General features: G+C 41.7%; 1 protein-coding gene across 5 annotated transcripts in view; it reads right to left on the minus strand.

Annotated features, from left to right (window-relative positions):
* Positions 1–378: 378 nt before the first annotated feature.
* Positions 379–12,916, minus strand: part of PAK3 (p21 (RAC1) activated kinase 3) — a 109,893-nt gene continuing 97,355 nt past the window's right edge. For all 5 annotated transcript variants that reach the window (XM_085230778.1, XM_085230780.1, XM_085230782.1 and 2 more), the window contains 5 exons: positions 12,022–12,139; positions 11,119–11,218; positions 10,548–10,744; positions 9,520–9,657; positions 379–7,392 (listed from right to left, as the gene is read on the minus strand). In XM_085230778.1, the coding sequence (XP_085086904.1) occupies positions 7,303–7,392; positions 9,520–9,657; positions 10,548–10,744; positions 11,119–11,218; positions 12,022–12,139 (643 nt within the window). In that variant the 3' untranslated portion in view covers positions 379–7,302. The remainder of the gene's footprint in view (positions 7,393–9,519; positions 9,658–10,547; positions 10,745–11,118; positions 11,219–12,021; positions 12,140–12,916) is intronic.

Genomic DNA, 12,916 nt, shown 5'->3' on the forward strand with positions numbered 1-12,916 from the left:
CACCACATTCATGAGGAAGGGATGTTTTGTTTGTTTGTTTTTTAATAAATACAGAGCAAATAGACATACAACACATTGAAAAGTTGCAGCACTCAGTGCATTTATCCAAACTGGAGCACCCAAGAGTCTGTTTGCTGCTGCAGACACAAGAAGCTCTAGCAGGAGAGGGTAAGTACAGGCTTAGACAACGTCAATCCTGCTTCGTAACATGATGTTCTGGTGGCACAGGTGAAAGCTGAAAGTTTTTCACACAGGCAAACAGATGAAGTCTTCCTAAGGGCAGATGATTGAGGTTGGTAATCTTTATCCATCCCTGACATTTTTTGTCAAAAAGTATCAGCAGAACATATAGGAAAAGCTGCAGTTCACACACTCCACTGGTATTTATAACTTTTATTTGCAATACTTTAGGTCCAAGTTTCAAACTGCAATATTTTTACACTCAAGACACAGTCATGCACAATCCATATTTCAATTTTCTATTGCTTCAACCACAATTTAAAATAACTTAATATTGGAAACAAAACCCAAAATCTTAAAAAAAAAAAAAAAAAAAAGGATGCTGAGGTCAGTAAGATGGATCCATGCCATCAGCACATTTACAAAGTAAATAACTTAGTTCTTTTTTTAAAAAGATCATAATTACCTCTTAATCCAAAGTTACAGAAGATTTTCACTACACATTTGTTTTTGCTTTTTATCTTTTTTGTTATTTTTTTCTTTTTTTTTTTTTTTTAAAACAGATAACATGTCCTAAAAAAGGAATGTACAGCAAAATGAGATACATTTCTGATAAACAATGAAAATGTAGGCTCCTCCTCTGTTTACTTTTGTCTGGATACCCTGAATAAAAAACCTAGCAGACACCAGTCTAGATCTAAACTGGTTGCTTCAGACTAAACTGGAGTTTAGAGTTTGTTACATCCTGATCCAGTCAAGAGTTGCAGAATTCTTTTGCAGATCTTCCTAAAGTGTATGTCTGTATGCATAGCATCTGCAGTGCAGATGCAGCACCAGTACACCAGAGCAGCTCCCAGTGTGAATTTGGGCTCCACTTGGGAAGGTGGTGCTCTTTTCACCAAGGGCTACACAGTGCTTTGCTACTGGTTCCCATCTTGAGCAGCTCTCCTGCTACAGCAGATAGCAGCAGCTTGTGAGTGTCACACCTGAAGAGCTGAGAGGCTTTTTTCTTGTTGCTGTTCTACAGACTGATTTAGCAGCATTATTTAACACTAATATAAACAGTGTGACAAAAAGCAATTGCCTCTGTGCATCTTTAGCTCAAAGGTAAAAAATCTCAGCAGATATGGATGTAAGAGAATTGCATGCTTCAAATTTTCTATGCTGACTCACTTCTGACATGAATAGCTTTGCATGATGGAACAAAGGAACAAGAGCAGCTCCCTGCTATCCACCTGCTCCCTTGGCCATGCAACACCCCTGGGGACTGACCTCAGTACCTAGAGCTGTATCAGTACTTGCTTATTAAAGCAGCAAGGTGATGCTGCCAAGGAATCCAGCAACCAAATTCTCACCAAATTCTCACCAACTTCAGTGGGAACAGAAGCAGTACCTGTATCTGTCCAGCACCACAACAGACTTAGATATCAAATGAAACATAGAATATTCAGCAGCAAAAGTATCTGACTTCAAAAAACGACCAGCTGCCACTATTCACGCATGTTTTCAATAGTGTTCTGTAAGCCTGTGACAACTGGAAGCCCTTGATGCAAGCACTGACTTGAGATGGCTGGCCACAGACTCTAGGTTAAGCACAAAGTGGAGGATAACTCTGTCCAGACCAGGCTTAAAGATTTTAAATGTTGCTGTAAACAGGCAGTTCAAAGGGCAGAAAAATGAGTACCTCAAGCACTTTATCTGAGCCAGTTACACAATCTTGGTTAGCAGTCACTGAGTATAGAAAGAGGCAAATAAAGAAACAACACTCAGTCACAGAGATTAGAAAGAACAGGACTTTTGAAAGATCTTTTACATTTATCTCCTCAGAAAACAAGCTGTTTCAAGCCCCTGAAAAGACTGAAGGACAGAGGAGAGGTGGCACACAAACAGTACTCATGTTCTCAGTTTGTACACTTCTTCCCTTAGAACACTGTGACTAAAACAAGTGTGCATGTGGCTGCTGGCTCTTCTGACCCACGTTCACAACTGCCACCTTCAACCACTGCATCCAGCTGTGGTCCTTGCAGCTTTGATTCCATTTGACACGTAAGCTGGGCCAGGCAAAACATTAGTGAGCCTCACAGAAACCAAGCATGATCCCCAAGCAGTTACGAATGTGGTGCCACTCAATTAAAGCACAAGGCATCTAACACAGATATGCTGAAGCTTGTATGCAATCTGCTGGGAAGCTGTCCAGTGCAATTTTCCACATTATCAACTTTAACAAATTATATTGCTCCCTAGTTTTCTTAGTCACATTCTAGCAGAACATGAGTACTTGCTTGGAAGAATAGGTAAGCATTGAGAACAAAGTTTGCAGGCTCCTACCTTCATGGCAGATCAAAGGGCATCTGCAAAGAGCATGTAAGCATCCCTCCTTCTCCTTCCTGTACTGCTTTTCCCTCTGAGATGACTTTTATCATCAAAGACGCATGCAACCATTGGCAGGCTCAAGAAAGTGATTGTTTATATACATGACACATGCCTGAGATTATGGCAGTCAACTCTAACACATGTATAAGCAAGATTTTTGCAACCTTCATCCAGAAAAAGAAATTACCCTGTCAGCTCAAGGACAGACACAAGCAAAGAAAAATTTTAAACCTGCCCTCCTCCCCCACCCCCCCCAAGAATTCCAGATTGCATCCAAAGAAACCTCAAATAAAGGTATTTCAAAGCTTTCCCTTGAAATAAAGGTAGTTCTTTGCCCATTTCCTGAAAACCAGGGTTTCAAAATTAAGGATACCTATCCACTCTGTTAAAAAAAAAACAAAATCTGCATCTTCATCAGCTTGCCCCATCACTAAGTTACTGCATGTGTACTAACAGTAGTCTGCCAAGAAGGTTTGTGGACCACTCTCTCGGTAACACTTTGCAAGGCTAAGCTGGTTAGTGTACACTCTGGGTGCCGAGCAAAGAACAGCTGGCTCCTGTATTTCATGGTAGGGGCTAGCAGAAGTCTCTCTCTCGGTCCTTGTCCAGTTGTGATGACCAACACCACTGAGCAAACAAATGCATACATGTACAAGCTCAGTGTGAGGAATGCTCTGTGGCAAAAGCAATGACTGTACCGGAACTGCAGGTAATAGGATACGGTGATATTTCCTACAACTAGCAGAGGAGAAGAAGGTACTTTCCTTTTTGTGGTGACTGGACCACACTTTATTTTTAGTGGCAGGATGGGGGGGAACTAACCGAAGACCTGCTGAGGTGCAGCCACTGGCATCAGAGAAATCCAACACATGCAGCTAAAAAAAAATCATACTTGAGCTCATTTCTGTGCTAAGTCTGCCAAACAGTATCCGAAGATGGAGAACAGACAGATTTACAGAAGTGCAGGACACAGAAGTAAGAATGCAACCCCGGCCCGAGTTTGTGAACAAACCCTGAGAGCACTGTGAGATCCACCCCCATGCAGGCTCCTAGGAGCGTGTGTGGAATTCTTAATAGGTACATTTGTGGGTTTTTTTTTTTTTCTCTTTTTCTTTTTTTTGTTAAATAAATAATCTTTCCTGTGCTTCTCAAGCTTCCCTGACTTTACTGCTGTCATACTTCTGGCCCAGAACTCATTAAAACCACAGCAAGCTAACAAGTCATTTTCACACATCTTCATTGCAGGGATAGGAATCATAGTCAAGCTCTAGATAGTTGGTTGATTTTTGTTTTTTTTTTCTCCACCATTTAATGAATTTAAAAATAAAGACAATTAACCAGTTTTTTAGAACCTTGGAATGAAAGTGTTTGAAACATACAACATTTATCTATGCATTTGGCAACAAAACAGCCTATTCCTAATACTTTCAAAAATATATATAACTAATTGCTTAATCTGAAGATAGCAGTCCAAAAACACCCGAGATGATTCCAGAGATTTTATATTTGCTTTGTTTCTTCCTGGAAAGTTACTGCTATTGTCAGTCCTAGCTTCCTACTTGTAAATAATGTACAAGACTTGCCCCTTTCAGGACAGACTTTTTTATTACTATTTTATTCCACATTTCCTATCAGAGTTGGGAAATGATAAAAGCAGCTGCCGTCCTTCAGTATCTGATGACAGAGAACTTTGTGCCAGAGGCTATCTGAAGGGCAGGGATGCTAGAGGTGCACTGCCCTGAATGTAAAGCAGTCCCAGATAGGCAATTAGTCATGATGAAAAAAAGCCACTGGCAGAAATGATTCCTGTTGAATACTATCATCTGCCTCACAGGATGTTTTTTTAACCAGAAAAATCTCTAGATTTGCAAATGCAAAGAAAAATAAATATAGCATTTAATAAAATAAAAAGTAAGGCCTCTTACTAAAGAAGTTGTATTTAAAAAGCCAGTGCCAACAATATTCTGTATGCTGGAGCATACTCTGATTAGAAAAAGAATAATGCTGTCAATTTTCTGTATTTATTTGTTATCTTTTGTGAAACTTAACTGAAAAGTAGGGATGCTGAAATATTTGCTTAAGAAAATAAATTGAAAAAAAGAACAAGTAGTGTGATCTGTTAATGTAAGCGTATCGTATGTCCAGCAAATGTGTGCCATAAAAAAGTGCTTTCCTTCTAAAGGATGGCCATCTGTTCCTTTGTGGGTAGGAAAAAAATTAATGCTATACTGGAAGGAGAAACTGCCACTAGTTTCTTCATTACTTACATGGAATAAAAATGCTTTATTCAGAATAACGCTTTACAAATTGAGGGCAGCTCTTCTCAACTCTAAATGCCTCTTTTTTTTTTCCTCAGGGAAGCCCATCTCCCAGATAGATAGCTTGAGCTGACAGAGAAGAACATAGGCTTGCAAAAGAAACAAACATCTTTTCTTACTTGACAACTGAAAATCAAACCTGTTGTGCTCCCCAGGAAGGTGAGACCTTAAGGCCTTTCATTACTTAAAGGGAGCTTATAAACAGGAGGGAGATTGACTTCTTACATGGTCTGATAGTGACAGAACAAGAGTGAACAGTTTAAATCTAAAGAGGAGAGATTTAGGTTAGATGTTAGGAGGAAATCCTTTACTCAGAGAGGGGTGAGGCACTGGCACTGCTGCCCAGAGCTGTGGGAGCCCCATCCCTGGAGGTACTCAATGCCAGGCTGGATGGGGCCCTGGGCAGCTTGATCTGGGGTGGGGCAACCAGCCCACGGCAGGGAGTTGGAGCTGGATGGGCTTTAAGGTCCCTTCCAACCCAACCCATGCTGTGATTCTGTGAACCTCAATGAGCACTGCCTCTGTCGACTGCCTCAGCAAAGAGACCGAGACAGACAGAGTGAGTGGGGGTGGGGTGGTTAGCAGTATGAACGACACTTTCAACACAAAGACGGTAACTAAATAAGACGACAAAACCAGACAAACTAATGGCCTAATTCAAGAATAGCCCAAGCATCCTTCATTCGTACCGGCAAAACGTGAAGGTTTTTAGTACCTTAAGGCTGCTTAGCCCTTTGCGGGAGCAGGCCTAAAGCATGAACTACAGCAAAAAGCTGTTTTACTCCTTTTTTTGCTCATCGGATATAGGTGTTGATTCAGTTGCTGTTTTGAAGGTCTTTCATTAGTTGTACTACTAAAATAAAGCAACCAATACTCCATACAAATGCTTTTTCTGAGTGAAGCCACACTCTTTCAGAAAAAAATAAATAAAACGCAAATGGTATACTAAAACTGTTCTGCTCTCTTACAAATCAGCAGACTAGTCAAGCACAATCCTGTCACATCCAAGGCTCACTCTCTCCCAGCAACTCAGAACTGCTTGCTGCAGTGCTTGCTGTATGGAGGAGGACATATAGCAGGCTGGTTTTATGGCTCTATATAGTTCTGCAGTCTGCTCTGCATTTCTTGCTCACTGCAGAGCTCCAGGTTTAAATGCACTTCCAAAGTTGTCTGCTGGACTGACTCAGGCAGAACCAAATCCTGGAAGCCATCACTCATTTTCATCAGTGTCGCAATTTAGGCATGCAAGTTCTGCCATGAAAAGGACACTCACCTGCCAAAAGCCTGCAGAGTAGCCTGGTCATCATTCCCTCTGTTAAGAGGAGCACAGATGCTACTAACCTTTCCTGGGAACTATAAGAGGACCAGGAGAGCAGACGTCCTCAGAAGTGACAGCAACACCCAGGCTGTTTTCCTCTCTTCAACTCCTGTACAAACTGAAGAAGGCTACTCCCACCACTCTGCACATTTTGGAACACAGCTACAATTAACCTCAAGAGCTGCCTACTGCCAGTTTGGAGCTGACACTATGATCAGTGCAGTGCCAGGAAGAGGCGATTGCCCAGCGATGGCCTGCTGCTGCAAGCACCTTCCTCCAGTCTGGGTCACAGACCTGAGGCTGCTCTGCAAAGGGGTCCATGAGGCTCAGCACTGGGCAAGGCTGGGCCTGCTCTCACTTCACATTTCTCTTACAGCTTTGCATCAGACAAGCCCTTTCTGAGCAAACTGATCTTTCTGCTTTCTCAATTTAGTAAGACTCTCACCCCTATTATAACTAGTTTTACAAATGAAAATGTCAAGAACAGAAACACTATATATTCACAGCTGAGCCTGTATCTCAACAGGATGTTTTGACTGCTCCACTCCTGATTTGTTTTTGATTGGAAATGCAATTTCTCTTTCTTCCTCATTGAGAAGTGCAATGACTAGGCAAATACCAGTGAGTGGGCTGTATTCTAAAGGCAGTATAATCTGGAGTTATAAATTAAGACCCTTTTCCAATTCCAAACCATACAAGAAAAACCCCAAAACATAAAAGGGACTTTGCATCTTTAAGAAACAACTGACAATTTAAAAGTGAATGTACAGCTTATTCACAGGATGAGAAGGAAGGGAATCTTCCAACTGAATTTGCTTTACCTTGGAAATGGCTGAGGCAGCAAAGCATTTTCTGTCATTACCTCTGTCTTAAGCCCTGTTTCATCTTAAAAATAAATTAAGGAGCCAGAAAGCAGGAAGAAGACGTAAGTTTTTACTCCTTGAGGGACTGGAGAACAGTTATTCTCCCCTCCTACCACGACTGCGACTGTTGGTCTGTCCATCCATCCATCCATCCGTCTGTCCTGCAGCAGAAGAGTTGAGGTTCTATAGAGTTCTTTTTCTCAGTCCTGCTCTGGAGTGAGCTGGCATGGGAGAATGCCAGCCCAAAGCACTAGCGGCTGCTGTTCTTAATCGCTTCCTTTGCTGCAATGATCAGAGGAGTCAGGCTGGAGAGGGGCTTGGCTAGTTTTAAAAATGGATGCTGCCCAAAGGAAAGAAAGAAAAAAAAAGTTACCTTCAAAGTCAGTTACAGGCTCAAGAAGTATTCTTCTATTTATTAGGGATACGCAGGACTGTGGAGACCTTTGCAGGAGCACGATCAAGACCACCTGATGTGCATGAATTTGTACAAGTCTGTGGGGCCTCATAAAATGCAACTCAGGGTCCCAAAGGACCTGACTGATGTGGCTGCCAAACTACTTTCCACTATACTCAAGAAGTCATGACTGGCTACTTGCTGTCCTAATAGCCCAGTTCCTTTCATGGAACTTCAAATACTTAGCTTTCTTTTTTTTTTTCTTTTTCTAAAGACAGGCTATTTTAGTTGTCCAGGAAGACTGGGAACGTAAGCCATTTCTGAGGGAACTCCAATACCACTAGAAGTTGTGAAAGCCACTGAGGTCCAACTTTTAGGAACCAAGATTGGAGTAAGGAGACAACCTGCCTCTCCTTGTGCCAGCTGACACTCTGACAGCACAGACACACCATGCTGCAAAACTATCTACCAGTTTATGCCTGCCACAAAACCTGGCAGTAAAACAGTAGCAGTTCTCATCTACCCAGCTATGCCAGGCAGCAGACAGTGAGTAACAAGTCCCACTCAGCTGTCCTTATCTCAGTGGCAGAAGCCTTCAGAAGTGGGGCAGGATGGATAAACCTGAGCACTCTCACCACTGGCCCCCCTGACATTCACTATGAGCACCCCAAAACTCCTTTTATCACACAGCCAAATCTCTGGCCATTTTGCTGTGATTGGTATCAGTGGCTTCCTCCTGTCCCTAACTCTGTGTACAGCAGTTATCAACACCTTTTCAAGCCTCTGAATCTGGTGCCATTCCGATTCAGTTACAACATATAACTCAGTATAGATCAAAATACTTTCGGTTTTTTTTTGCTTGAAAGGCCACAGTCTGGAGATGGATATGTAAGTATTAATCAGATTCCTCTCCCATTAACAGTTTTCTCTCCAAATGGGGAAGATAGGGATTTTATGGGTGACCATTCAGTAGCTATGAAACTAGTTGCAAGATTGTACCCAGAGAGTAGTGATCAATGTCTCAATGTCTGGATGGAGATTAATGACAAGTGGTATCCCTCAGAGGTCAGTACTAGGACTGACGATCTTCAGTATCAATGGCACTGACAGTGGAATCAAATGCTTTCTCAATAAGTTTTCAGATGACACCAAGCTGTGTGGTGTGGCTGACACACCCAAGGGATGGGATGCCTTCCAGAGAGACTGAGACAGGCTCAAGCAGTGGGCCCAGGAGAACCTCATGAGGTTCAACAAGTGTCCAAGGGTTGCATCTGGGTCATTACCTCCATTGTCGATACAAGCTGACAGGATTGAACTCAGCTCTGCCAGAAGGACTTGGGGGTACAGAAGGACAGTGAGCTAGACATGAGCCAGTAATGTGCTCTCACAGCCCAGAAAGGGCACCAGATCCTGATCTGCATTGAAAGCAGTGTGGTAAGCAGGGCAAGGGAGGGAATCCTGCCCTTCTACTCTGCTCTGGTGAGATCTCTATCTGGAGTACTGTGTCCAGATGCGGAGTCCTCAGTCAGTACAGGAGAGAAATGGACCTGTTGGAGCATGGCCAGATGAGGGGTACAGAAATGGTCTGAGGGATAAAATATCTCCCCTACAAGGACAGGCTGAGAGAGCTGAGGCCGTGCAGCCCAGTGAAAGGAAGTCCTGGGGAGATCTGACAGCAGTCTTTCAGTATCTAAAGGGGGGCTGTAAGAAGGAAAGGAACAGACTCTTTAGCAGGGTCTGTTGTGATAGGACAAGGGAAAATGGTTTTAAACTAAAAGATAGACTGGATATAAGGAAGTTTTTTTACAAAAAGTACAAGAGTAGTGAAGCATTAGAATAGATTGCCCAGTGAGGTGTTGGATGCCCTGTCCCTGCAGACATTCAGGGTTAGGCTGGACTGGTCTCTGTGCACTCTGATTGAGCTGTAGATGTCCCTGTTCACTAACGGGTAGTTAAGCTAGATGACGTTTAAATGTCCTTTCCAACTCAAACAACTCTGTCATTCTATGATTAACTGATGAGAATGCCATTATATATTGCACCCACTTTACTTGCAGCCACTTCCCATTTTACCTGCAAAAGCTCCTTGGCAGACCCTCGCCTGTCCACATCCATCTCCAGGCAACAGTTCAGAAAGTCACGAAACACAGCAGAGAGTCTCTCAGGGTTCTGCAGCTCCGGTGTCCCATTTGTAGCTATCAGATACAGTGCCTGAGAAAAACAGAAATGCAAGACTCCAACTGTTTCCAAGAAGACCCAGGAACATTTTTTCAGAAAGAATACAAGACCGAAGTTTGTATGTTTGTCATTCGCATTTCTTAAGTAGCATGGCCAGGTAGCTATTTGTAGCTTTTGTTTGTTCTTTCAGTCTGCATCAAAGAGTTTGGGTGCCAGACGGAGTGCATCCTTGCTACTGTGAGAAGAACTAAAGGTCATGCTGTATACAAGTTCTAGCCTTAATAAAAATCATGTGTATACGAAGGTGCAAGATTAATTTCCTCAGATTCCTGTCTCCCATCAGGAATTAACTATGTAGCATTTATCTGTTTATCCATTATGAGTGATTTCCTTAGTATACATTCCTCCCCCACTACAGTTTCATTTTAAGAGCTGATATAAATTTGAAAACTTTAAAACAAAAATTCATTACTTTATTGCAAGTACCCGTGCATTTTAGAAAATCATTGGTAATAAAAATTACAGCATTACAATAACCAATGCCACTTCCTGAAAGGATGAGGTAACCCATCTACACTGACCTGTGTTTGAAAATACTTCTGCCTGCAGATATAGTTGAAACTCTTTTCATAAAGATTCATCAGTGGAGAAATTTGCCACAGAAAAATCCATGTCAGAGATGGAGCTAACAGAGATTTCACAAACTGCCTGAGAAATTTTGCATCATTAACACAAAACCAACAGATTTCTGAACTGGCTCCACATTACTGGTCTGTTAGTGTTCTCTCATGTTGATGTGCTCCAGTGACGTTTTTACAGGCTGTCCTTGTTGGAACCAGCCCAAGCTGATGTAAATGGGATTTTGTTTCTAAGCATGGGAGTGCTTAAGTAGACAGTGGTGTCTGATTCTATTTGTACCTTACCCTGAGAGGATTTTCATTAAGGTAAGGAGGTTCTCCTTCCACCATTTCTATTGCCATGATCCCAAGTGACCAGATGTCAACTTTGGGGCCATATGCTTTTCTTGTCACCACTTCCGGTGCCATCCAGTAAGGAGTCCCGACCATTGTGCTCCTTTTACTCTGCTCGGGGGTGATCTGAGCACAGAAGCCAAAATCAGCTGAGGACAAAAACAAGTGTTGTTAAAGCCATCTAGAATTATGAAGCCAAGAAAAGAGATCCCCACTTTATGCCTAAGAACTTGTTGAATGTCTTGTTGAATCTAGCTGGAAAAGTGGTCATGGCTGTTTACTCTGCAGTGACTTTTATGCACTCAAGACTTCAGGTGATAAACTCTGGTCTCTGGAAAGGGCATGCACAAATAAAGGACAGATATTACACCTTCCTCCTTTCCATATTTCTCTGTGTGTTGGAATTGCGCTTGCAGCAGTGCTCAGTACACTATCACAGGCACTCCTTTGGGTAACTAGCAGTCAGTCAGATGCAGCCCTGCACCCCATCCTGGGAAAGCTGTGCTTGGCCAGGAATACCTACTCAATTTGACAGATCCATCCATTCCGAGAAGAATATTGTCGCTTTTTATGTCTCTGTGAATCACTTGGTTTGAATGAAGGAAATCCAGTGCTTGCAGGCACTGATAGATATAAAAAAAAAAACACAAGGGTAAAAATTAATGACCTGATTTCATCACACAAGAAAGGAAATGACTATAAAAGATTTAATTTCTAGAAGAATTGACAGTAATGGCAGAATATTGTGTTGTCAGGAGGAACAGCTTGCTGCTTCAACACTACTAGAATAATAACTTTCTAAATGAAGGCACATTAACTTTGGAAAAAGAAACGTCAGTTATTGTTACTGACTGTCCCCTAAAAGCACAGACCAAATGACTGCTGTTAAAATGAATGTGCCATACTCGTCCATTTGACAAACTATTATTTGCCAAAAAGAAAAAGTCATTTTCTTCAGGATGAAGCGGATCACTTTTGGGTGGAAGGTTGCATGACAAAGATTTTACTGTTACGTCCTACAGCGGATTTGGAAATAACATGTTAGTCATTTTTCAGAAGCAAATACCATTTTGGGTGGAACGCTACCCTTTTAAGTTGAAAACTGTGACAAATGAGTCTCTATTTTTCTTTATTTTTTTTAAATTCTGCCACTAGCTTGTCTGCTTTTACAGGCCAGGAATGCAGTATGGACATACTCCAGATAAATGCTGGAAGAGGCAAAGCTGAGAACAGTAAAACTTAGAGAACAGTGCAATTCCAAAGCATAGTGCAGTGATACTGGCAGGTGGTTCACTAAACACCCTCTTCTTCTCCCATATTAAAAAAGCAACACAAAGATCTGGACACAACATCACTCATGTTCGTTGCACCTGCTTAAAAGTACCATTCTGTCCCAGTAATCAGAAATGCAGTTGGGATCCCTTACCTCCCTACAGACAGCTGCTATCTGCCCTTCATCCATACATGTCTCTGTAACAACATCAGTTAGAGAGCCTCCAGCCAAGTATTCCATAACCACCCAGAGCTCATCACCTACTAGATAGCTGAAAGAAGACAACAATAGATTTCATTAATGTGAATGTGTGTAACTAAATTGTCTTAGGAAAATTACCACAGTTATTTTTCTTACCAGTTCATTTTTAAATGAAGACAGAATAAAATGAATGGACGTTCCTTCTAGGCCATGGAGTACTAGAAAATGCTGAAACATAGTGCTAAAAAACTGTGCAGTCCAAATGAGAAAGGCAGATAAATAAAAAATTATACATCTTAGATGGCAAGTAAGTGAAAAACATAGTTTTTAGGTAAATGTTGAACCAGAATATATCAGATCACCTGGTTCATCATTGTAAACACAGAAAAATAATAGTGTAAGACAACATAACTTTCATAGTAACCACGACAGGGATGCGTGTACCACAGAGGACAGGGAATGCTTGACAGTTTGGAAAACCTTACATAAATACATTCAGAAATAGAAAAAACAGCTTAAAAACTGGCAAATTATGTGTGTCTAGAAACAAGAACCTAGTCTTTCTGGCACCCACAGCAATGGAAAACAGCCAGAAAAGCCAAAGAGCATAATTTCTATGGTGATATATTTGCATAATATGCAGAAAATATGACCAACTTAAGAACAGTGGAACTACAAGCAGTTGTTTTAGTAAGATAGGGCTGGTCAAAGTCTTTGAAAATACTCAGAACAGCATATTCCATCTAAATAAGCACTTCTGTGCTGTACAGGTGACAGAACACTGTCCAGAGAGGTCGTGGATTCTCCTTGAAGATCTTCAAAAGGTTCTGGATTTGGGCCTGGGCAC

The sequence above is a fragment of the Meleagris gallopavo genome, chromosome 9 (genome assembly GCF_905368555.1).
Source record: "Meleagris gallopavo chromosome 9, MGAL_WU_HG_1.1, whole genome shotgun sequence".
Lineage (NCBI taxonomy): Eukaryota > Metazoa > Chordata > Aves > Galliformes > Phasianidae > Meleagris > Meleagris gallopavo.